This window comes from Falco peregrinus, chromosome 7, assembly GCF_023634155.1.
Source record: "Falco peregrinus isolate bFalPer1 chromosome 7, bFalPer1.pri, whole genome shotgun sequence".
NCBI lineage: Eukaryota > Metazoa > Chordata > Aves > Falconiformes > Falconidae > Falco > Falco peregrinus.
Genome location: NC_073727.1, coordinates 20,450,605 through 20,476,645, shown reverse-complemented (window position 1 = coordinate 20,476,645; position 26,041 = coordinate 20,450,605). Strand labels below are relative to the sequence as shown.

Genomic DNA, 26,041 nt, shown 5'->3' with positions numbered 1-26,041 from the left:
TGCATAAAGATGGTTAGATAACAGCTATTTCATGTGTTATTGGTCTTGGTTGGTATGCTCCCTGTTCAACATTTCCTTCCTAAAATGCTCTCCATTCAGCTGCACATTCGTATGCCACAGAGGCATGTGATGGTCCAGATACATAAAAGTAAAATTTGAACAAACATATATTAGAAACAAGACATGCATATCTTGCAAGACGGTGTGATAGCAATGTACTCTGATCAAAATGAAAGGTCTAGGACCTCAGTAAATCTATGCAGAACACTGCACTGGACCTTAGAGATGTGCTTTGGTTACAATTCTTAAAATTCCCTTACTATCACTGACGACTTCTATAACTGCTACTATTTCTCTTTGTAACTATCACCAGTTCACAATTTCTTTTCCACTTGTTCTTTATGTTTTAATAAACACTATAATTATTCACAGTGGCACATCCCTGCAGGGACTTCATGCTGCTCTGGTCTACGTGGCCACACCTGTTTCCTGGCGTGTGAGAGAAGTGAATGATGCACGATAAATGTGTGACACTTGACCTTTAGCTAAGGAAGAGGGTCACTTCTCCATGTATTTTTCCCCAACTGAATAAAAAGGATGAAAACTTGCACAGTTGAATTAAAGGTTATTTGCAACACAATAAAATACAGAAACTCTTGGGAATAAATTGGTCTCTGTGTATATATATATATATATATATATATATGCATATATTTCTTCTTTCTGGTATGCACTTAACACAACAAAAAAGTGTTTGTGTTTTGATTTAGATAAAAAAATAATAAAGGTAATGTATAGAAGATTTAAATACCTATTATTCATTCAAAACGTAACATATATTATTAAAACGTCATCATGTAGTCAAATTTTGAAATTATGTAAACTGGGATAGGCTTAGCTTTAATGGAATAATATCAGTATTCACTAGTTTGAGGGTTTGATCTATATATTTTGTGACATCTTCATATGAGTTAACATGTTTCTCCATCTTTCTTTTCTTCACTTACTTCAAACACCAGTGAACTTTGGACTGGAAGCCAAAAAAAGTGTTATCCATCCACGGTCAGCATCAAGCAATAGGTCAATGAGATTTTCTTTATCATCAGAAAAGTCGTATCCTAATGGTCTTGCTGCCTCACCAGATAATGGTGCACCTTTCTCAAACGGTTGCTCACATTCAAAACCTGGAGACCTGGTCCATTCCTTGGTCAACGATGACATAGAAAAACGGGTGCATGTGAACAAGGATGGAAGCTTGTCCGTTGAGATGAAAGTCCGTTTCCGCTTGCTAAATGATGAGACTTTGCAGTGGTCCACTCAGATCAGAAAGTCCAATCTGATGAACCAGATGCCTTGCCAAGAGTCAGGCGTAGAGGAGGACAGTGGAGTAGACCCCATACAGAAAATGAACCCAGAAGCCAGCTCAGAGGCAGATGAATCATTATATCCCTGTGATATTGATTCTTACATGTCAAAACTTGAGGAATCAGAATGTGATGAGGCTCATTGTCACAGCTGTGGAAAGAAACACCAGGACTATGACATTTGGAAAAACCCCATGCACACATCCCAGAGGGAAGAGCCCAGAGTACAATGCACCTGGCACACACGGTCATCATGCTCCAGCACATCTTCCCGGAGGAGAGTAGTCCACAGAAAAATGGCATCCATGGATAGCCTCCACACCACGTCCAGTGAGGAATTCTCTGAGCACATTGTGCAAGAGTCCTCATCCTACTCAGAGACTATAGAGAACAGAGTGGCATACCGATCCATTAAAAAGTGTATGTGTCGAAGTGATCTGTCTACAGGTGCTTCCAATGGAGAGGACCAACAAGAATACACTCGGACAAGCACGGGCAATAGTCAGAGACCTTCATCCTTGGGTTTAATGTCACATTCAAGCTGTGAAAACAACCTGGATACTCAAGACGCCCCTGAAGACCATGAGGCCAGCAAAAAAAATTTACAAAATGAAGATGAAAGTTGTTCTGAAGTTTCCTCTGTGAAATGTCTAAAGGATGATATGGAAGAGGTTGAAAGCAGCAGAGTTGGGAGTGTCATGTCAGGATCTTCTCTGCAGTCCAGACAGAGCAAGAAGAATGTATGTGAGGAAACAAGTAGTGTGGGTAGGAGCATGTCCTCCTCAAGCCTTCAGAACACACATCAAGAAAATAACACTAAGTGCTCTACTCCTGCCAGCAGTGTGCACAGCAAGTCTAGCAACTGTGCTACGCCAAGAGCAAAGAGCGAACAGGGTGACCACTCTGATGACAATGTAGTCTCCTCCTTCTCCAGTGAGTCCTGCCCTAAGAAAGAGGATGAAGACGCTGAAGCAGAACAAGGAGAAAATGAAATCAATGATGTCAGCTCAGTGTCAGCAAAAACAAAGCCCAGCCAATCAGTTAGAGATGAAAGCAGTGACAGTGAACGATGCTCTACGCAAGGAACCTCCCATTCCAGAGCTAGTGACAGGCACAGCAAGAGAAGTGACAGCAATGAGATCGTTCTGTGCAATGCCTCTTGCTCTTCCAAAGGATCCAAAAAGAGCAAACACAGCTATATTAATGTGGATGCACAGTCTGAAATGTCTGTGTCATCACTTGAATCCACTTGGAATAAAAAGAAGAATTCCCTACATGCAGATGATGCGAGATCATGCAGCAGGGCATCTAATTACTCCAAAAGCTCATGTGAAATCAAGAAAAAATCTGTCGGAGACGCCATGTCTCATAGGTCAGGTTCTCTTCACTCCAACATTTCATTTACTAGTGAAGCAGAGGTAATTGCAGGTTTTACTGAGGAGAAAAGCTTGAAAAGTACAACCAATGCCTACAGTGAATCCTCAAAAGGCTCAAAGAAGAGAAGCCATAGAGAAGAAAATAGCAAGACACCTTCCGTCTGCTCGAGCGTTTCAAGCCCTAATGAAAAAGCTGGAGAGGGTCGTTCCAAGATTAATTCAGAGGCCACTTCAAGACAGGGAAGTATGAGTGAGAGTGTTTGTTCAAAAAGTGTCCACTCAACTGGGACTGGCATTAGGAATGGAAATCCTGCAAGTGTCTTTTCAAGAGCCTCTTCTAAGTCAGAAGTAAAAGGTAAATGTTCATTGACACAGACATCCCAGGAAAGTAACGATAGGTATTCACAGTCAAACGTATCTCAATCTTCAAAAGCAAGGCCAAGAAAAACTACAAATCTTCATGTGAAGATGTCAAACTCCAGCCGAGCGTCATTGTCTGAGAATTTGTCGGTATGTAGTATGCATTGCCCTGTCCCACCAAAAGGGAAACCGAACAGCAACAAAATACGTTCAAACATGTTGAAGAATTCCTCCATTAGCAGCATAGGTACTGAGTCAGTGCTGACCACAGGAAAAGAGCAGAAAGAAATTGTAGATTCCTCCAAAGCCACTTCCTATGGGTCTAAATCAGCTGCGACTGAAATAAATGATCAGGAGAATAAAGAGATTGATGATTCTTGCAACAGAAAAGTTGAGGAAGAGTTAGAAGACACAGGCGTGCAGGAGGAAGGGAGCGATTTAATGCCATCTGCTCTACCAAATACATCTCCAGAAGAAGTTGTGCAAGAATGGCTAAGTAAAATCCCGTCAGAAACATTGCTTATGAAATATGAAATGGAGGACGGTGCAGAAGAGGAATGTAATGAGGCAACCACCGAGGTATCGAACAGTATAAATACAGAGGAAATCTCAGAGAATGAAAAAGCTGAGAAAAAGAATGTGGAGGAGGCTGAAAATGAGGCAAAGGGTGAAGAGGGACAAGAGACAGAAGAAGGCACTGCTATTAATGAAGAGGCTGAAGTATGTGTGAATCAGGAAGAAAGCCCTGAGGCTTTGTCCGAAGCTGCCAAAGCTGACCAGGCAGAATGCAGCCAGTCAGTTACATCCAGCCAAAATAACAACAGAAGAGACCTTCCAACCTCTGTCAAGACTTCTGTCCAGATCATGAAGGCCTTGCTCAGTTCAAAACATGAAACAAAATTTGACCGATCACACAGTTTGCCTGAAGTGTCCCCCACTATGGGAAGAAAACTGAGTAACTCTGCCAACATTTTGATTACTTGTCTTGCCAGTCTCCAGCTCCTTGATGAAAATTCAGAAGATCCATCAGATACATCAAAATATTTGAATAAGTCGAGGTATATGGAGCTGCTAAATATTTTTCAGGCCCTGTGGTTTGGATGCACAGCTGAAAAAAGTGGTCCAAGTTCAGGTCAAGAGGCAAGTGAGCAGGCAAAAACAGCCTCTGGGTTTAAATCCCCCAAATCTGTAGATTATGACTTCACCCCCCTGTCCTCCTCTGGGGTCGATGTTAGCAGTGGTTCTGGTGGCTCAGTAGAAGACAGTACCGCTGGTGCCAAGGACTGTGCCTTAAAGGCACAGAAAACTGCTGGATTCAAATCAGTTGAACCAGTGGAAAATGTAGAGACTGGCACGGAACTGACTGAGGCTGAGGGGCAAAGTAAGGAGGAAGAGCTGTCATCCCGACCTTCCACAGCCTGTTCAAAATCAAAAGGTGAGGAAAAAGCACAGTCTACTAGAGGGAGCTCTGTAATTCAGGAGGCAGAAGAGAATAAGGAAGATCAGTGCAGTAACTGTGAAAATGGTCAGGAGGAAGGGGGAGAAGGTGGAAACCAAGAAAACAGCAAATTAACTGAAAGTGGAGAACAAGAAGCTGAAGCTGTGAATGATGAACTTCCAAAAGAAAATCTTGAAGAGGAAGCTGATCAGCTAGCCACTACGGATGATGCAAATGTCAATGATGCTGATTGTGGGACAGAGCTGAAAGCAGCTGTAGAAGAACAGCTTGGAGAAGAGTCTCCAAATGACCCAGAGTCCAAAGTCGATATGACCACCAGTATGGACACAACCCTTGTCCAGCAGAAGTCAGCGGATCCAGACCCAGTTTGGGTCCTGAGACTGCTTAAAAAAATTGAGAAGGAATTCATGGCTCACTATGTCAGTGCCATGAATGAATTCAAAGTCAGGTGGAACCTGCAGAACAATCAGCAGACAGATAAAATGATACTAGAGCTGAAGGAGGAAGTGAGTAAAAGGATACAAAGAAGCATAGAGAAAGAGCTGAGGAAGATCAAAACCAGAGCAGGAAAGAATATGCCAAGACCTCCAGATGAACCACTCAAGCATGAGTCAACACTCCAAATTGAGCAGAGGAGACGGCGATTGCAAACTATACATAAAATGTCACTCTTCAGTGAGAAGAATGGAACCCAGACTAGAACCCAGAGGCTAGAGAGCACATCAGACTTACCATTTGACGTAGATGAAGATATAGCATTTGATGCAGCATTTGAGGCCAGTACTAGTACACAAAGTAGTGAGGAGGAATACTGCCCATGTGACTCTTGCTTGAGGAAAAAAATGGCTTCCAAGCCAATAAGAAACCCAGTGGTGGCCACCAATGCCCCAATCATGAAAGCATTTGATTTACAGCAAATCCTGAGGTTGAAGAAAAACGACAATGAGGAAGCCTGTGTCTCAGAAGCAGCCCAGGATACCAAAACAATTCCCAGCAGTTCTATGGAGGAAGCAGCAGAAAATGGCAACCCAAAAGAGGAGAATGATGCGGGTGAACTCCAGCCAAATGAAATGGAAGTGGAGAGCAATGAGGAAAAGGAGGCAGAATTAAATGATGTAGGCAGCTCAGCGTTGAACGGAGATGGAGAAGGACCTGAAACAGCAGAGAGTCAAAACTGTGAGATGGAGGATGAAGAAACCAAAGAAGAGGAAAATGAAGAGGCAGAAGAAGTGGGGGAAGAAACAAAAGAGAGAGAAGAAGAGGAAGATGAAGCAAAAGAGGAGGAGGAAGAGAATGAGGAAGAAGAAATAACGAAGGCAGAAGAAGAGGAAACAAAAGAGGAGGAGGGAGAAACAAAAGAGAAAGAAGATGAGGAACTAAAAGAGGAAGCAGCAGAGGAAGTGGAAATAAAAGAGGAGGAAGAGAAGCAGGAGGAAGGGAAGGAGGCGGAAGAGGAAGAAACAAAAGAGGAGGAAGAGGAAGTGAAGCAGGAAGAGGAAGAGGAAGTAAAGGTGGAAGAGGAAGAAACAAAAGAGGAAGAGGAAGGGGAAGTGGAAGAGGAAGAGGAAGTGAAAGAGGAAGATGAAGAAACAAAAGAGGAGGAAGAGGGACTGAAGGAGGAAGAGGAAGAAACAAAAGAAGAAGAGGAAGAGGAAGTAAAGGTGGAAGAGGAAGAAACAAAAGAGGAAGAGGAAGGAGAAGGGGAAGGGGAAGGGGAAGAGGAAGAAACAAAAGAGGAGGAAGAGGAAGTGAAGGAGGAAGAGGAAGAAACAAAAGGGGAGGAGGAAGAGGAAGTGAAGGAGGAAGAAACAAAAGAGGAGGATGAGGAAGTGAAGGAGAAAGAGGAAGAAAAAAAAGAGGAGCAAGAGGAAGTGGAGGAGGATGAGGTGGAAACAAAAGAGGAGGAGAAAGAGGAAGTGAAGGAGAATGAGGAAGAAACAAAAGAGGAGGAGGAAGAGGAAGTGGAGGAGGATGAGGAAGAAAAAAAAGATGAGGGAGAGGAAGTGAAGGAGGATGAGGAAGAAAAAAAAGATGAGGGAGAGGAAGTGGATGAGGATGAGGAAGAAACAAAAGAGGAGGAGGAAGAGGAAGTGAAGGAGGATGAGGAAGAAAAAAAAGAGGAGGAAGAGGAAGTGGAGAAGGATGAGGAAGAAACAAATGAGGAGGAGGAAGAGGAAGTGAAGGAGGATGAGGAAGAAACAAAAGAGGAGGAGGAGGGAGTGAAAGAGGAGGATGAAGGAAAAAAAGAAGATGAAGACGTTAAGGATGAGGAAGAAACAAAAGAGGAGGAGAAGGTGCAAGAAGAGGAAGATGTAACAAAGGAGGATGAAGAAGCAAAAGAAGATGAGGAAGAAACAAAACAAGAGGAGCAGGAAGTGGAAGAAGAGGAAGAAAACCCAAAAGAGGAGGAGGAAGAAGCAAAAGAGGAAGAAGAAATAAATAAAGAGGAGAAGGAAGCAAATGGGGAAGAGGAAGATAAAGAAGACACTCAAAATGAAGAGCAGGAAGCTGAGGAGAAGTCCAAAGCTGAAGATGAAGCTGACAATGAAGCTGAAGAAGCAGAGGAGCCAGAGGATGAAGACATTGGAGCTGATGATGTGGAAGAGATGGACAAATGCAGAGGAGATGCTGGCTCTGGAACTGACAATAATCCTGAAGATGTTGCAGAAGGCAATGAAGAAGCTGAGCAGGATGAAGCTGAGGCAGTGGAAGACACAAATCCAGAGTCAGAAGGTGAGGCATGTTCAGCTGAGGAGGAAAACAACAGTGAAGGAGATGACAAATATGATGAGAATGATGAGAAACCTACCAGTGATGACCCTGACAAAGCACATGAAAAACATGAAGACAAAGGCAACAACAAGGTTTCTGAGAGTGCCTCAAAGATCAAAGGCAAAAAAACCAACAAAAGACTAGAGACTCTGAACAAAACAGCAGCCTATTCTTGTTATTCTTCTGTAAGAAGCTTCTCACACAAATCCCAGAAGGGGTCTGAAGATGAAGAGGAATGCAAAGATGACACTGACTTTGTGAACAACCATCCCAATGGAGAGGCTCAAACTGATGAGAGCAGCAAACCCTCACAGATGTATCCTGACAGTGAGGAAGAAGAAGAGGACAAAGTATCTTCATGCACTGATCCTTTGGGAGATGAGGACCCAGCAGATGCCGAAGGTATAGGTGCAAAGGAGGTTGAACACACTGATGAAGTTCAGGCTTCTAAAAAGAAAGAAGACTCTGATCATATTGACCAGGATGACCTGGACTTCTAGAACTGCTTATCAAAAACAGTATTTTTCTTTCATGCTTTCTTTCTTTTTTAAAGGTACACTTTCATTGCATATTACAGTATCTCCAGTGAGTTAAGCCATCATAACTGGCTTTTGTTCTTGAGTTAAATGTGGTAAATTTGCTCTTGAATCCTGTGAGTAACATTGCAATTACCTGCCCTCATTTCTAGAGGGCTAGTAAATTAATTAAGTTGTAGTTGTTTCAATAGGAAAGTGGTTTGGGGAAAGAGAAGGCTGTTTTGTTTGTGATAACTTCTTGTTCCCACTCTTTAAACCATGCTGTTTGCTGCTTGAGTAGTCTGTGGCTCTGCTGGGCATCATCTCTGAGTGACTTCAGGATGCCTTTCACCGGTTGCATGCCATTTTCCTGGAAAGATTGCCAATGCACAGAAATGCGACAAAATCTGGATTCATTGCCAAAGTCTGGTCAGAGCCCACAGAGACGTACATTCATTTCCCCCCTACCCTGCCTTACCCTACCCTACCCTACCCTATCCTACCCTACCCTACCCTACCCTACCCTACCCTACCCTACCCTACCCTACCCTACCTACCCTACCCCACTTTCTCTGTACCCAGGAAAAGGTCCTGAGATATCAAAGTCTTTCCCCACTTTCTCTGTTTTTTTCTTTAGTAGAAGTTGAGGCCATTCCTCACTTCACCAGAAATCCTCAACACTGAGACAGGTCATTCCAGTAGATCTCTTCCATACTACCCATCGGTTTCTACTGTTCTCATCACTGTAGTATGTGATCATGTAGCAGTAGACAGAAAGGATGAGTTAGTTCACCTGTTAGGTATCTGAGAAATGGTTGGATGCAATATGGACCAAATTAGAAACGAGTAGAGTTCAGTTCCTTGTGATTACCTTTACTATGCCAGTGATGGTATCTAAACACTTTACAATCATCTGGGATCCCTCAGACAATTTCATACGAGGCTCTGTTCTGAAGCTAATAGGATTTGCAATTGCTCAGTGCCTCGCCCTTGCAGACAACCAATAAAATTTAAATAAATTTTACCTTCAACATTGAAAAGGATTGGGTATTTGCACTGCAGCAAACAGCTGGAAGAGGCTCAGTCATTTACTGAAGAGGGTGGACTTTACAAATCATGATAGAACTGCTAACTTCATTTAACAACTGTTTTCTACCAGATTATATGTATTTTTTTTCTTTTCCCCTGGGGCAATGTATTGATTTCTGAATAAATGCCCAACTAATACCAGGAGAAGTTTGACCATACCTCAGCTGCATACATGTGCATATCTCTTTGGGAAATGGTCCATTTTATCAATATTTGCAGGGAGAATAAAACAGCAAAAAACCAAGAGAGGGTGAAAACAAAATGCCTTAAATTGTACGGTGGAAAAGTACGTGTGTAGTATTGTGCCAGGTTTGTGAAAGTGTATGCAGACATGTGGAAATAATCAATATTTTAAATTAATTCATTAATACTGTTATAATTTTAATATCCAGCTTCTTAAACACATAGCCAACCAATTGATTTCCAGAGGTAAGATTCATTTCACTCAAATTAAGAACTGGGTTCAGCTCCAGAGGTGCATACTTCGTTATAGGTGCCTAAGAAATAGGGGTTTATGTGGAGCAGTCAGTGGAGAGCTAGGTCTCCACTGAGCTGCCCTCACAAAGGCTTACAGTGCCCTCTGAGATCCTCCAGGGAATCCCAGAGAGCCACACCATCCTCAATACACAGAAGTTAAGTTCTGGCCCTTTCCAAGAAGAAAGGCAACCCTACCTGCTAGTTCCATGTGGATGCCTTAGGTTTCCTAGGACATCTCAGGCAGAACTATACCTCTGTCTGGGCGCAACTCAGCCGAACCCTGACTGTCCCAAAGTTTATCTTTTCTCATCTGGTAGTCTCAGTTCCATGGATTTTCTGTGGACACTTCCATATCTAAGATCACAAGCATCAGACATCTAAAGAGTCTATGAAGTTTAAACATAGATGTTTATTGCCAGTTGGGATGGCCTAGGGAATCCAATATCATGCTCCAGTGTTGGTCTAAAGTGGTGCAGATCTCCTGTAAGTCCAGAGTCACGTAACAAGCTCCTTGTAAATGTCAGGGATGGTCTAGGGCATCTTAAACTGGATTTGCCGTGGATGTCAAAAAACCCGAATCTATCCCTGAAATTGTGTAAACAAAACCTACCTCAAGAAACTGAAGTACAAGGTTAAAACTAATTCGTGAAGATCAATCAGTTTTGAAGTACAGATGTTGTGGTTTAACCCCAGCTGGCAGCTCAGCCCCGCCCAGCCACCTGCTCACTCCTCCCTGGTGGGATGGGGGAGAGAATTGGAAGAGTAAAGATGAGAAAACTCGTAGGCTGAGATAAAGGCAGTTTAATAGGTGAAGCAAAGGCTGTGCGTGCAAGCAAAGGAAAAAGAGGAATTAATTCACTACTTCCCATCAGCAGGCAGGTGTTCTGTCATCTCCAGGAAAGCCGGGCTTCATCACGTGTAATGGTTACTTGGGAAGATAAATGCCATCACTCCAAACATCGCCCCCTTCTTCCTTCTTCCCCCAGCTTTCTATGGTGAGCGTGACGTTGTATGGTATGGGATGTTGGTTTGGTCATTTGGGGTCAGTTGTCCCAGCTGTTTTCCCTCCTGACTTCTTATGCTCCCTCAGCCTGCTCACTGGTGGAGCACGGTGAGGAACAGAAAAGACCTTGGCCCTGTGTAGGCACTGCTCAGCAATAACTAAACCATCTCTGTGTGAGATCAACACTGCAGCACAAACCCAAACCATAGCCCTGTACTATTATGAAGAAAACTAGCTCTACCCCAGCTGAAACCAGCACACTCTGCACCACTTACTCTACTTATTCCATACCATTTATATCATGCTCATGTTCCATACTATCCAATACATCCTCATTAACCACCACCACCCCTTCCATCCTTTAGTACAGTACAAAGGTATCATTCTCTTAATCATTCTCTTAATCTATGGACCACCCCTGTGAAATGGCTGTAAATGTCCATAAATGTCCACAAATGTCCACCAGTTGTCCATTGAGTTCATCTAGTCCATGACTTTGGAGTCCATCTGTTATGGTGGTGACTCAGGACAGGAGAGATGGTGTGTTGTGTGGAGTTACTGGGCACCACAGGCAGCTCAGGTGGGTTACTGCTGCACTTGCACCTTCTTTAAGTCTTGTCCTCCACTGGTTCAGGTGGTTCCTGCTGTAGTAATTCCTATAACACACAAGTCAAATCATGGGTTACAACAGTTTAAAGGTATTTCCATTATAATCTCCACACCTGGTCCCTTTAAGCCAGGGTGTAACATTGCAATGCACTCCTCACCTTGCTCCTAGTCTGTCTAGCAACAAGGGGTTTCTGCTATGGTAATTCCCCTAACGCGCAACCCAAGTTCCAGGTTACAACAAACCAAAGGTATTTCCATTGCAATCTCCACCCCAGTCTCTTTGGACCAGATCATAGGGTTTAACATTGCAATGAAATCCTCCCTTTGCCCCTGCTCCAGCTTGGACTTACCCACAAACTGCAGTCCCTTAGGGTTTTACCTGCTCCAGATGGAGCCTCAGCCATGAGCCACAGTCTTTCCAGGGGTATACTTGCTGCAGCATAGTCCTATCCACAGCCACAATTGCTCTGAGGTGCACCTGTTCCTACGTGGCCTTATCCATGGGCCACAATGCCTTCAGAGATAGACCTGCTCTAACGTGGCCTTACTCACAGCCACAGTCCCTTCAGAAATAAAGCTGCTCCAATATGGCCTTTCTCCTGGCTTCAGTCCCTCCAGAGTTGTACCTGCTCTGTCATGGGCTTATCCATGGCCACACACTTGGAGGTGCTCCAGCATGACTTTGTGTACATCCACTGATGCTTTAGGGTGTACCTGTGGCAGCAAGGACTTATCTACAGCCACAGAATCTTTGTCAGTGTGGACTTGTCCTTGGGCCATATTCCCTTCAGAGGTCTACCTGCTGTGGAACAGACATAACCACGGACACAGATGCTTCAGGATGTACCTGTTCTGGGGTAGGCTTACCCACAGCCACAGATACTTCAGGGTGTCCTGCTCCCACATGGACTCATCCACAGGTCACAGTCCCCCTTGTCTCAAGTTCACACTGGAGCTCCAGTCTGTCCAGTACAGCAGCACAGAAAGAGCAGCAATGATGCCCTGGCCATCAGCCAGCCCAGGCACATCGCCACTGCTGTTATCAAAATGCTCCCAGGCACAGCAGAGTAAAATGGTAAGAAGCGCAGCGGTACAGTAAACAGCAAAAGCAAAAAACAGCCACTAACGAGCCAGACTCTAATATGCAGTGAGACAAGCAAGCCCCAAGGGCAAGCACAGGAGCCCACCGATTAATAGCTAAACAGCAATAACAGCTATAAATTCGAGCTAGCACATTCCAGCCAAACCTGCTGTTATCTTGAACCCTTTGAACCCTACTTTGGGTGCCAAAAAAAAAGACTGTCATGGTTTAACCCCAACTGGCAACTGATCCCCACACAGCCTCCCTGGTGGGATGGGGGAGAGAATCGGAACGGTAAAGGTGAGAAAACTCGTAGGCTGAGATAAAGGCAGTTTAATAGGTGAAGCAAAGGCTGTGCATGCAAGCAAAGGAAAACAAGGTATCCATTCACCTGCTATGGGCAGGCAGGTCCTCAGCCATCACCAGGAAAGCAGGGCTCCATCACGTGTAATGGTTACTTGGGAAGATAAATGCCATCACTCCAAACGCCCCCTCCTTCCTTCTTCTACCTCCAGCTTTTATTGCTGAGCATGATGCCGTACGGTATGGGATGTCCCTCTGGTCAGCTGGGGTCAACTGTCCTGGCTGTTTCCCCTCCTGTTATACCCCACCCCCAGCCTGCTCACTGGTGGGGTGGGGTGAGGAGCAGAAAAGGCCTTGGCTCTGTGTAGGCACTGCTCAGCAATAACTAAACCATCTCTGTGTGGTCAACACTGTTTGCAGTACAAATCCAAACCATAGCCCCATACTAGCCATCATGAAGAAAATCAACTCTACCCCAGCCCAAACGAGCACAACAGGCAAATGAAAACTTACTCTCCCCTGACACAGCAATACTCACTCATTTCCTAGTACCTCAATATTAATTCCCATATCTGGAGTACATGATGAACACTATACCTACTCGAAGGGCCAGTCCTGTAGCTTCTGGTCACCTTTAGGGTGGTATTTGAAGATTCAATCAGAAATTGTCATGCATGAGCTTGGTGCCTGGCTTTGCACTTAAGTGAACATTGCTTGTATGAGCTGGATTTGATTGCAAACGCCTTCAAGCATCCAACATTCAAATGACTTGATAGTCCTACTGAATCCTCCTTGTCAGAGCTTATGCTCGTGGTTAAAGACAGCACAAACACAGCATCACCGATCCCTCTGGAATTTACTCTCTGGGTCAGAAAGAAACAGTGCTACTGCAGGGCAATTTTCCCATTCCGTGGTGATGTCCCATGACATCAGTATTCTGACTCTATATTAAACCTTTCCAAGGTTTCCACAAGCCAATGGCAAAACACTTTTTAAGGTGTCCAGTGTGAATAATGTAAAATATATTGTTACATCCATTGATCTATAATTAAGGGAAAGCACCAAGGGGAAAGTTAGCGCTGGATTGGATTGATACCACTAACTCTAGCCATGTGTGTCGGGATTTTGCTCCAGGCAATGTGAAGACAGGGTCTCCCAGCAATTATTCAGTGTGACACAGAACTGTCATCTGGAGGGGTAAAGCCCATGGACCGCAGCATCCTAACTTGGGCACTTTGAGCTAATGTTTGAATGCAAGCTGTGACTGCCCCTGCAGCTCGGAAGTTGGCCAGGTACCACCAGGATGCTTGGTTCTAAACCCAGCCTAGGGACATCAGGTGAAGGCTACAGCACCTTTATTCACTGTTGCCTGCCAAGGAGCTCTTCTAGATGCCAGGGAAAAAGTGTTTGCCACTGAAAGGAGCCTGTTATTCAGTGCCTGTCAGTGACTGCAGCAGAACAGCTGGCCCAGCATGGCTGCTTGGTGGCCCTGCAGCCCGCGTCTCTCCATGTCAGCAGTGACTGACAGGTACAGAGCCACGTGTAGAAGAATTTTGGTTTCATAGGGAGCAAAGTGAAATGTTGCTTTCTGACACATCAATTCTTGCAGGATTCAGAAAGGCACTGAGCCGGGTAGTGATAGCTCTGATCTTGGCATCAGACATACGCTGGAAATGGTATGCATTGACTTAACTTTAAACATTTCTGGTGAAGATGACTCCCTCTGAGCCTGCATCCAGACTCCCATTATGAGCAGCGGGGAGAGAGAGGCAGAGAAGAGCATGATTCATCTGCTGTAGACAACTATGTTAGGAGGAGATGAACTGCACTCTCGGCAGGCCTGTTTCTCTCTGCTGAGTGCTCGAGGAGTCTAGACAAGTTGCCCAGATGGAGATGTCTCATGTAGGAAGACCTGATCCCGGTGTAGCTACCCAAAAGCATTTTACAGTGCTTACAGTGGTGACTTGCAGATTGCCAGGCAGCAGCTCAAGCTGGTCATTCCATGGAAGTTTTAAAAGTGCTTGTTGACTTCAAGATCACCCTTCTCTGCTATTGTTGAAAGCTACTGCTGGAACCTAACAGGTTAGTAGAAGAAGGGTGAACATTTCCCAGGATTTCTCTTCCAGCTGTTGACTTTCCTCATTTTAAAGCCTCCTGTGCATACTCGACATCACACCCTATCTGTGTTCAGCCAGCAAGTTCCCCACTTGTAGCACCAGCCAGAAGAAAGAAGTGAAATAAAACACAAAAATGCAATCATCAAACTGAAAACTGGTCACTGGAGCTCCTCCCCATGAGACCTGTCCCATGCATGTCTGTGTTTGCCACTGTCCCTGTTTGGGCAGTGACCCACATCTGTGCCTGTCCGCCCCGGGGCAGCGTGGGCTCAGCACCCATACAGCCTGCTCACAAGGCCCATTCAGAGGGGCTGGGTACCAGCTGCAGTGTCAATCCAGGAGACAGACATTGCTGAAGTAGGTACTTCTTACCTCCATCAGCTTCTCCTGGGATCACTCAGTGCATCTGTGAATGGAGCACGCCGCCGAAAAGGATCCCTTGCAGTTACATCTCTCACACTTGCACCGCTTCCAAAGTTTACGTTTCCCCTTGGCTGGTATGACTCACATGCATGTTCGATCTTGCAGCTTCCCTCTCCCTCTTACAGCACGGGAACACGTGTTACCAGCCAGCTCCAGAGCTGTCACGTTTCTACCGGCTGGAAAGATAATGCTTGTCAACACCTGGAGGGGATTACAGCTGCTGTCTTTCAGCAGAGCCGAGGAGGAGGGAGGAGAAGCAACAAGAGACTTGCACAGCTGTACAGCGTGCTTGGCTGTGCATAGCTGTATGGCATGTTTGGCTGTGCATCTCTGTTTATCTTTTGGGTGGTTGTTTTTTGGGGTTTTTGGGTTTTGTTTTTGGTTTGGGTTTTTTTGTGGTTTTTTTTGTTTGTTTGTTTTTTTACCAGCCAGACAAATTGCTTCTTTATATATGTTGGTTTTGTTTGATTGTTTGTTTTCTAGATAGGAAATATTCAGTGAAAGATGAAGAACATGGTGAAAATGGGAGTGTAAACCATCAAAATGAAAGAAACGTGCTTTCCAAAGCTGAGGTCTTTACAGATGTGTACAAGCAGACACTCCTCTCATTAACAGAGAGAAATAACCCTCTTTCCTGATGGATCCTTGCTGGCCTAGCACCGTATTTAGCCCCAGACATTTGAAATCCCAGCTGCCTTACAAGAAAGGGTGGATTGTTGTTATTTCTGGACCTCAGGCTCCTCCAGTGGTCTTTGTTCTGGAGGGCAGGAAGAGTTTCCAAACTGGCTGTGTGTATGCCCTGCAAGTTCCCTCTTTTCTTTAATTTGAAGGTGGAGAACTTGCACTTGGTGGCTCCTTGGCAGGTGTCAGGAATAAGTGCTCCTCCTAACACGAGGTTAGGAATGGGATGTAAAAACTCAAATACATGCATACATCAAGCTACAAAATTTGGCATTTGGGATTTGCAGTGTTTTGCTCCAAAATTGCAACACTACTTTTCTGCAACGAGACAGACCTTGAGGGTAAGTCCATCAGTCCCACTACTCATCCAGAGAGGTACATCCTCATTGATGCAGGAGGAATGGCTGTGGTTAGGACATGGGATAAGGAATATGCAACACCGGTGTAAACTGTTGCAGTGGGTCTTGCATACAACCACACATCACGTCCTTGGCAGTAGCCAGTCCCTGCAATCTACCCTCCTCCAAGTTAGGTACCTTGAGTACATGGAAGATAAACAACTGGGGGAGGGTATCTAAGAAGGTCTGAAGCAAACACAGCCTGTTTGGGACTGTGGGATCTCTCTCCATTTCTTCTGTTGGAGCTGTCCTGCTTTTGGTGAATAAACATCCCCAGAAAGAGACACAGGGCATTCTCGGCAGAGAAGGGGGCTCAGATTCTGGGCTTCTGAATCGTGAATTATTAAGTCTTATGTATCCCAGAAAAGTGCCAAACACCAAGACATCTTCTGAGCTATGTCCATACAGCAGTCTTTCTGGGAAACAACTCAGCTGGGGATTCCCTACTTATTTTGGTCCTTATAATTTTGGTGAGGACAGCTGGGTGTGTACATGCCCTCTATATGCCAGGGAAAGAAAGGGATTATTGAGGGAGGAATTCCTGATATCCCAAACCTTGTGTCTGAGACAGAAGGAGTGGTATTTTCTGTGATTCTCTGGAACATATTCAGGATGGAGATGCTTATTTTCTCATGCCCCTAAGCTGCAGACCCCATCACCACGTCAGGCTGAAGGAGCAATCTCTGTAACCCTGCAGCCACTTCTAATTTTAACTCCATGCCCTCTTAGCTGAGCACCAGGGTTTGTGCAACTTCAACAGGAAGTATCCCTGCTGACCTTTCTAATTTCAGGAGCCTGATGCTTGCTTGTCCCGGCAATCCACACGAAAACCTTAAAAGCAACCTGCACGGTTTTTGTGCTGCACAGCAAAGAATTGCTTTTTGTCTTTGCTGCAACTGAGAGGACACAACCCTGCTCAGAGAAAATGTATTTATTCTAAGCCCTGTGGTGTGAAAGTGGGGTAGCACCGTGAGGGTTGAAAGGGCAGGCTGTGGCAGGCTTGTTTTTCTTTTTCCTCAGTAAAAAGGGCTGGCTCCTCCTTAGCCTATTGCAAAGTCCTGGCCGACAAAAGTGACATGTGTTAACCTTTCAGCTCTTGCATAAAGGATGGTGCTTGAGCTCCTTTCCAGTTTTAAAAAAGCTGAGTGAGGCTCTTTCAGCCCTGTGAACGACAGGGAGTAGGCGTAGGAGCAAGGTCAGGACAGTGCTTCCTAAGCGGATGGAAATGCTTTGCTGTGATGCCTAATTAGTCTGTCACAGTACAAAAACCCTCCCCCTTTGCTGGTCCCTGATCTGGGAATTCTCCACGATCCCAGGTGGCAGGGCTGTCTTAGCATAACGGTGAGTTTGGCTCCTGTTCTGGCAGTCCTGATGCCTCGTGCCGAGGTACAGAGAAGACTTACAGCTCTAGGACTCGGGCTTGATAAACAGCATCTCTTCCCACTGCAGTGCTATCTTGAAGCAGTGCCTCTCCTGTCCATGACAGCAACCACCACCACTCAAGGCTAATTCCATGTTAAGCTTCATGAATTACATGGCTCTATCTCTGGAATATGCAAAAATATCTTTGTTGTACACTGAAGCATTTGGAGAATAATTTGCTGGTTGCTAAACATTAGAATTTCTGTATTTCTCTTTCAAGCATCAATTTTCCCCCAGGTCATCCAGAGCAGGAACTTTACTGAAGTACAAGGGACCAACCCTGCCCTTGAGAGCGTCACCAGGTGGGAGGACTCACGCCTGTTAAGGAGCAGGCAAAGGATGCAGCCAGGTCAGGCTCCCACTTGCCTGCCTGTCCTCTGCCGCAGTCTCTCCCTTGGATGCCTCCATGCGTCAGGCACAATTCATCAGACCTCTCTGTCAGTCATCACGGAGGCAGCGGCAGCCCAGCACTGCAATCCCTGCAGGGCTTCATGCACCGAGTTGTCCCGGGGAAGGACACCCACCCTGCCAGCTCTCTCACCTTGTGGGCTCCATGATGCACCAACCATGGCATGGACTGGAGAGTGTTAGGGCTTCGCCTCTTCTTTGTGGTGCCGTTAGACATGTGAGGTTGATTTGGACTGCTAAACCTCCAAGTCAGTCAGATGATGAAGCAAAGAGAATAGAGATTCCACATTAAAATCTACAATGATTTGAAGAAAAAGGGGTTTCCTGTTCATAAAAGCATCCTTGTGTTTCTGAAAAGCTCAGATTATATTTTATCACAGGAGTCTTGATCTCTTCCCCAGTCTCCCACCTTGCCCCAAACCTAACCTTGAAAGCAAATATGCGTCACTCCTAACATGCTGTATATTTTTCAGCTTCTTAAGAAACCTGGAAAGTAAAAACAGAAGGACACTAAGGAGTTCCCTGAGGACAGAGACATAATGCTTGCCCCAGAGGTGAGGAAATACATTTTCCACCTGAATATGAGGCTTCCACCTGAATATGAGGAAGAACCTTTTTACTTTGAGGGTGACGGAGCACAGGGACAAGCTGCCCAGAGAGGCTGTGCAGTCTCCTTCTCTGGGGACGTCCAGAGCCCGCCTGGATGCGATCCTGCGCAGCTGCTGTAGGAGAGCCTGCTTGAGCAGGGGGTGGGTTGGATGGGCTCCAGGGGCCCCTGCCAACCCCAACTAATCTGTGATTCTGTGAAAACTTCATTGAGACTTGGTAGCATATTGCACACCTAAAAATCCCATCCCAAGAAGACAGATCCACAACAAAGGAGTAACATTTTGGAAGTTACTCATGGAGTAACAGTTTTCCAAGCCACAGCCCTGGTGATGCATTTAATAAATATGAGAACTACAGGGATGAGACCAAGCTAGTCAGGACAGCAACTCTTGGCAAAATCAGTCTGCAACAGCAATGTATGCCAGGAGGAGGGAGAACATGGGGAGGAAGATACAACCACTCTGTGAGAGCTTTATCTCCCACGGCTGTTGCCTACACTGAACTGCAAGGATTTAGTTACATCAGATGTCTTTTGAGGCTGCCAGCCAGTCACAGTGAGGTACCTCATCTAATCTCATCAGGTTTCACCTTCCTGTGACATCCCTTGAGCAAGGAAAGAGGATTGTGCATCTCTGGCCGCACCCTAGATTCACATCACGTGTGGGAGTGCTGCTGCTGGAGAGGAAGAACAGAAGATGAGAAAAAGCTGAGTCCCCCTACACCCCCCCCCCCCCCCCCCCCCTCACTTTCCTGTTGCTCCTCCCTATCTCTTCTTGTCTGGTGATCCTGGTGGAGACTTGGAGACCAAACTTTTCCCAGCATGATGACAGGAACCCAACATCCCTCTTGAGCTTAAGGCTGTTCCCTGCCAGGGTGGCAGGGAAGGCATCAAGGGGAGCTGGGAGATCCCATGTCCCACAGCCACCAAGGAAAAGAGAAGGAACAGAGCATCCATCCCCAAAACAGGGTTCTGGATACGTGAGCCAGTACAGGTGTCTTAGAGTCTCTTTTCCAAATCAGGAGTGGTTCAGACAATTCTGCTTTTGGTGCAGACGGCCATGTTGGAGCAGACCAGCTTGCAGAAAATAAAATGGATGGATTTGGATTAGCAGCATTAATAATCAAGAATTGGAATTCAGGCCTATACTAGTTACATCTGCAGTGGATGCTAAGATGGGAAGACATTTTACAGTGTCTTGACACTCTGGACCTTAAGAGACAACTCCACCACCTGGGTCTGGTAATAGCTTCTTACTCTTTTGTGTGGATCATCCATGGAGAGAGCAAACCCCACTTTCCTCCAGCATGGGTTGTACAAACCCGTAGGGGAGCTTGGAGATAACAGCACTGCCTTTCCAGGCAAAGACATTTAGGCACTCTGCTTAAACCACAGCTCTTCCCTTAGCACTTACAGCTGTCTAGCTAACTCTGCAGGTACCTGCCCTTCTGTTGTTGATCATGTACAGTCACCCAAACTCTGGTCACACCAAGAAATACCGTGTCCACAAGCCAGTATTTCTCCAGTCATCGTACTCATTGGCCTTGGTCAGGGTCCTCAGAACAGGCTATGCCCACAACACAGTCAGCAAAAATGGACACAGAAATGCTTTCTCAAGTCCCACCAGTGTCTTTCTGTGAGGGGCATTAGTAGGGAACTAAAATCTTGAGTGGTCTCAAGATCTCCCATCTGGAAGCTGTTTTGGTTTGCATAACGTGTCCATGGGGAGAACATGGTCTTTCAGGGCAATGCACTTACTGCTGAGCTATGCAATCATTGCTATACACCATCGGGTAGTTTAATGGAAGAGAAATAGTGAGGAGTATCAGGGTACCTATGGATTAGTGTGCCCTTTCCTATGACATGGGAGATGTAGGTTCAAGCTCCATATGGAGCTATTAGAACAAGGACCTCCTGAAAGTTAGGAGAGAGGGTCTAACCACTAAACAGGCAAGAGATTACTTCCTCCTGCTGTGCAAGGAACAGGTTGGCATCTTCTGAATACACCCACTGGATCAATCCCCAAAGCTAAGCAGGTAAGGACATGCTTAGCTGGTGAATCCCAACGGGGTTTAGAGGTGAGTAAGCTCCTCACTGATCATCACTGTTAAGACTTGGGCAGCTCCAAACACGTCCAGAAACAGGGAAGTATATATGCTGTGAGGACTGGACTGATGGCAATAAAGAGTGTCTAACACATCCAGGGCTAGGTGGCTGCAAACTTATAAGAAATTAAATGCACAGGAAGAAAGCTCAAGGACAGAAGGTGGACTCCTAAAGGATAGCATACCAAAACAAGTAAATACATTAAAAAAAAAAAAAAAAAAAGCAAAACAACACTTAGATATGAACTACACAGATGCAAATTTTGATGTGAGTAATGGTTCTCAGCCATTTATGTGCTTTTATCCAGTGTGAAGCCAAAAGCTTTCTAGATTTCTTACTGATGAGTCAATATGAGAAATTGAGGCACGCAGTCTTTGTCCCTTTTTATCCCTAATGACTGCTACTGTCTCCTTTGACTTATACCACCACAAGTTCAGAAGTGGGTGGGCTCAGGCTGCACCAGTAATGCAGCTTGAATACTGGAGTCAAAATTGTCATAAGGAAATTGGTGAGGTTGCAAAAGAGTTTGCAGAGAGGACACTATCATTTGGGCATTAAAAATTCACTGTCCAAGACATAAGCTTGTTAAATATTATTAGGAGCAGGTGGAACAGACAATTGATGTGATCTCTGCTTGAAGCTTTTTTATAACTTTAAGAACACATAATTTTTTTCAATTAGCCTAGCTACAAAACATGCAACATCCTGACAATAGCACCCCAGGAGGTAACTTCTCCTCCCTAGAAAACATAAAAGAAACACAAAGATTTTTGCTGAGAGACATTAGGAGACAAAGGTAATACAGAATTAGTTTGATCTGGGGTTGTTTCAGTGCTAGCAGAAAGGAAGATCCAATTTCCATCTGAATTGCAGCCAGTATCATGCTGGCATCAGTGGCACGTTTACACATAACAGGACTTTTTGCCAGGATTTCCCAACTCAATACAGACATGCTATGTTTCCTTCTGCAACCCATGCTACAAACATAGGCTACTCAACGCAATTGAAAATGGGATGTTCAGGCAGTTACCACCCAAAGAAGGAGATGTGCCTGCTGACAGTTTCCAAGCTAGTTGTGAGCATGGGTAGATACAGCATGTATGAATGGGGATGGCAAGTCAGATGGACATTCTCCATAATAGTAAGATGAGGCATCCAGAAACTTAGGGTAACATTTAGGTGCTACTACCTTTGACACCCCCATAGACCACCACACATGAGTTTCAAAATCTCTATTGCAAGGTCTTCTTAGCAAATAGCTCTTGCTTATGGAAATCCACTACTCTAAAGGTTTGCAGCACTGTGAAACCCTAAGAAAGATGGATAGCACAAAGCACTTGCTAAGCTCAGAGAATGAGTTTAGCATTGACTGATCAGGGAAGAGTGGCTGACGTGGTCTACCTGGACTTGTGCAAAGCATTTGACACTGTCCTGCCCCACATTTTTGTCTCTACACTGGAAAGACATGGATTTGAGAGATGGACCACTCGATGGACAAGGAATTGATTGGGTGGTCGCACTCAAAGAGTTGCAGTCAATGGCTTGATGTTCAAGTGGAGACCAGTGATGAGTGGCATCCTTCAGGGGTATGTACTGGGACCAGTGCCTTTCAGTATCTTTGTTGGCAACATGTACATTGGGATGGAGCACACCCTCAGCAAGTTTGCTGATGACACCAAGCTGCATGGTGCAGTCAGCAAGCTGGAGGGAAGGGATGCCACCCATAGGGATCTTGACAGGCTTGAGAGGTGGGCCTGTGTGAACCTCATCAAGTTCAGCAAGGCCAAGTGCAAGGTCCTGCATGTGGGTCAGGGCAGCCCCCAGTATCAATACAGGCTGGGAAGAGAATGGATTGAGAGCAACCCTGAGGAGAAGGACTTGAGAGTGTTGGTATATGAGAAGTTCAACCTGACCCAGCAACGTGTGCTTGCAGCCCAGTAAGCCAACCGTACCCTGGGCTGCATCCCCATCAGCATGGCCAGCAGATCAGGGGAGTGAGCTCTGCCCCTCTGCTCCGCTCTGGTGAGATCCCCCTGCAGTGCTGCATCTGGCTCTGGGGTCCCCAGCACAGAAGGACATGGACCTGTTGGAGCAGGTCCAGAGGAGGCCATGGAGATGATCAGAGTCTGGGAGAGAGCTGGGGTGGCTCAGCCTGGGGAAGAGAAGGCTCTGAGGAGACCTTAGAGCACCTGCCAGTGCCTAAAGGGGCCGGCAAGAAAGCTGGGGAGGGGCGTTGGGCAAGGGCACATAGTGATAGGACAAGGGGCAAAGGCTTTAAACTGAAAGAGGGAAAGTTTAGGTTAGATATTAGGAAGACAATCTTTACTGTGAGAGTGGTGAGGCACTGGAACAGGTTGCCCAGAGAGGTGGTACGTGCCCCATGCCTGGAAATATTCAAAGCCAGGTTGGACGGGGCTTGGAGCCACCTGGTCTAGTGGAAGGTGTCCCTGCCCATGGTAGTAGGGTTGGACTAGATGATCTTTAAGGTCCCCTCCAACCCAAATCATTCTATGATTCTATGAATCCAGAATAACATTTTTTTTGAAAAGCTGAACCCACTAATACTCCTCATCCGTGATGCCGAAGCAACTCGCTTAGCAGAACTAGGCAGGACCCACATTTTTGTGGTGGAAGTGCTAAGTTTACTTCTTGACCCTTTTTCTGGTTACTGTGGATAGACATTAAGTAGAATGGGCTAAGTCTTAGCTGGGTGGAAATTACAGTTCTGAGCTTATGATGTTCTTTGAGATGGGTATGCTGAGCATCAGTGATAGCTTTCCACTGAAAATAAAGGGAGTATCTGAAATTACAAGCTTTTCCGTAGCCAGGTAGCTCTACAGCTACACTCAGAAACACATGTAGGAGGCTGTCACACAGAAGTTGGTAGGACTTGGGACCCTACATATTTTTCTGAACACAGGTATCTCCTTCAAATTTTTCATAGTATCATAGAATCATTTAGGTGGGAAAAGACTTCTAAGATCATGGAGTCCAACCATAAACACAACACTGACAAGTCCAGCACTAAACCATGTTCCTAAGTACTACATCTACAACTCTTAAAGACTTCCAGGGATGGTGACTCAACTACATCTGTGGGAAGCCAGTTCCAAAGGTTTCCTTACCTTCTCAGATGGCCACAGAAATTTCTACAGCAAGTCCTCAAGAGTCCCATGGTATTCAGTGGGTTGGACTTCCCTGTGATGATTAAGCACTGAAGTAGATAGAAGTGACACCACAAAGGCAGTTGACATCTCATGTGAAGGCTAAGAAATTGCTTCCCAGTTTGGGGAATGCTATGTGCAAGGTTGATTGGTGCTGAACTGAAACTTAACCATGCCTTCTTGGAGCCCCATGCTGTTGCTCTGCTAGAATCACCCATCCACATGTGCACACAGTAAGGAAAGACCAAAACAATCCTCTTCGTTACCAGCTGGAAGGACGTGTGTCCCCTCAGGACTGTACAAATCTCTGCAGTTTAGCTCCTTTGAGAGCTGTGGCAACATTTCATCATTGCCTTGTACCCACAAATGTGTTCAGCCCTCCCATTTCAATTCCATTCTGGGCTCCCGTTCAGCCCCCAAAGCTGCAATGGCATGTATCAGAGACGAATGAGTTTGGCTTGACTTACTGCCACGTGTACAAATTGCAGCCGTCTCGTCACGGACATGATGCGAAACATGCTTTCTCATGATACAGAAAGGGTTTGATTTCAGTGCCATGAATCACCTCTTGGTCTCAGAAATATTCACACAGGGTTGACAGGATGCAGGATCTCTGCAAGACATTCTCCTCTGGAGCAGGAGGTGGGAGCCAGAGAGGGACACTTCAGACGGCACTTCATGCTGCTTGTGGGAATGCGAGCAAGTAAATGGGGCTCAGTTCCACATCATAGGTATCTAAATGCAGATGTCCCTGTGGGAATGAGATGGCACTATAGTCAAAAGAGATCTATTTAGTGCAGACAGCAGAGCACAGAGAGCTGCTGAGCTTAACCCAAAGCAGACATGGACATTTCCTCTCCTGAGCATTTGTCTAAACTCCATTGACCAGACCACGTTTGCCAGCTGCATGTGGGTAGCTCAGATACCAAAGAGCATCTCAAGTGGCACTAGACAGCTATGCATGGGCAACTGATTGAGCCACCACTCCTTGCTGTCCATAACAGACTTTTAGACAGCCAGTTCATGTGGGGACACCTGCAGGTGTCCTACATTCAGGTGCCCACAAGCTGAAGATATCTGTAAAGTGGGGTGAGTGCATCCTGCCCTAAGCATGAGGCAGAGAAGTCAAGAACGCACAGAGTGAGAAATTTTGCCCTCGCTTGCTAGTGCAGCCCAGAGCACTGGCAGAGGATTGTGTTGTAACGGGAATGGTGTAACAGCATTCGTAACTCCCAGGTCTATTAAAAATAAATAAATAAAAAATTACATTTGGCCACTGGGGTGAGTACCTTGTTGCTCTTGCCTTCTTCAGGAAAAGGCGATTCATTTTGACCTGTCAGCTAGCAGTGCATCTTCCAGATGGAGGAATCCAGCACAAGACCACCCCATCCCTGTGTTTGCAGTCCCTCTCTACGTGACCAGTCTTCCTTCAATGCCTAGAAAAAGGTAAAATAAAACCCCACATCATGGGACAGAAGACCCATCAGGCAGCTGGACTTAGGCATCGTTGGAGGAATACCTATTATTGTATTCATGATACTTCATAATAGTGATATGCAGATATACTAATTATGATAACCCCAAAGAGAAGCCCAGCAACTCCCTGCAATAAGCATGAACAAGTGACGAGTAATGACAGATTGTATCCCAGCCCTTCAGAACTGGACTCATTGAGAGACAGACATATAGTGAAACAGGTTAAGTAGATTTAAAAAAAAAGAGAGAGAGAGGGTGACTAGACAGCAAAAATTGCATAGAGTGAAATGCTTCACCATTACAGACAAGAGCGTAAATAAATCATGCGTGCCAGAAATAAATGAGACTACTATATGATCATCCAGTTCTGCTCCCTATCCTGACAAAGTTTCTGCCAGTCTTTTCTTGTCAGAGCAAGTTTTAAACCTCCTGAGAATATGGGTTTAAACAGTGTCATGTGTGTTTTCTTGGGTTATTCACACCAGCATTCAGTGAACTGCAGAAGCAAATGCAGGTGGACAAAGCACAGAAATACAGTAGCAGGGAAGACAAGAAGAGCGAGCGATGCAAAGGGAGGTAGAAATGTACACAGCAAGGCAAATAGGCAGCTGGGAATAGCTGGGGATCAGCTGTAAGAGGAAGGCTTCAGTTTGATATATGGTGCCAGAGACATTATTAATGATTTGCTGGGGTTTACCTCTAAAAAGTTTGGGTGGATTATTTATTATGTCACCACAGCGCTCACATGATCTATGAAAGGGGCAATAATATGTCCCTGTTTCTGGCCTCTCAGATTCACTGCCTTTTTACAGCCTTTAATTAGGATTTAAT

General features: G+C 45.4%; 1 protein-coding gene and 1 long non-coding RNA gene across 8 annotated transcripts in view; one reads left to right on the top strand and one right to left on the bottom strand.

The window, feature by feature from the left end:
* The window catches only part of RP1L1 (RP1 like 1), a 45,356-nt gene extending 36,966 nt beyond the window's left edge, over window positions 1-8,390 (top strand). For 4 of the 7 annotated variants that reach the window (XM_055811299.1, XM_055811293.1, XM_055811295.1 and 1 more), the window contains one exon: window positions 1,020-8,390. In XM_055811299.1, the coding sequence (XP_055667274.1) occupies window positions 1,020-7,831 (6,812 nt within the window). In that variant the 3' untranslated portion in view covers window positions 7,832-8,390. The remainder of the gene's footprint in view (window positions 1-1,019) is intronic. The other 3 variants (XM_055811296.1, XM_055811298.1, XM_055811297.1) reach the window with 3 other exon arrangements.
* On the bottom strand, window positions 8,224-25,161 carry LOC129784953 (uncharacterized). The gene is made up of 5 exons (XR_008748270.1): window positions 25,024-25,161; window positions 24,202-24,485; window positions 23,696-23,768; window positions 8,400-18,099; window positions 8,224-8,330 (listed from the first exon to the last, which is right to left on the bottom strand). It is a non-coding gene; the product is annotated as an uncharacterized LOC129784953 (long non-coding RNA).
* Between the last annotated feature and the right edge of the window lie 880 nt (window positions 25,162-26,041).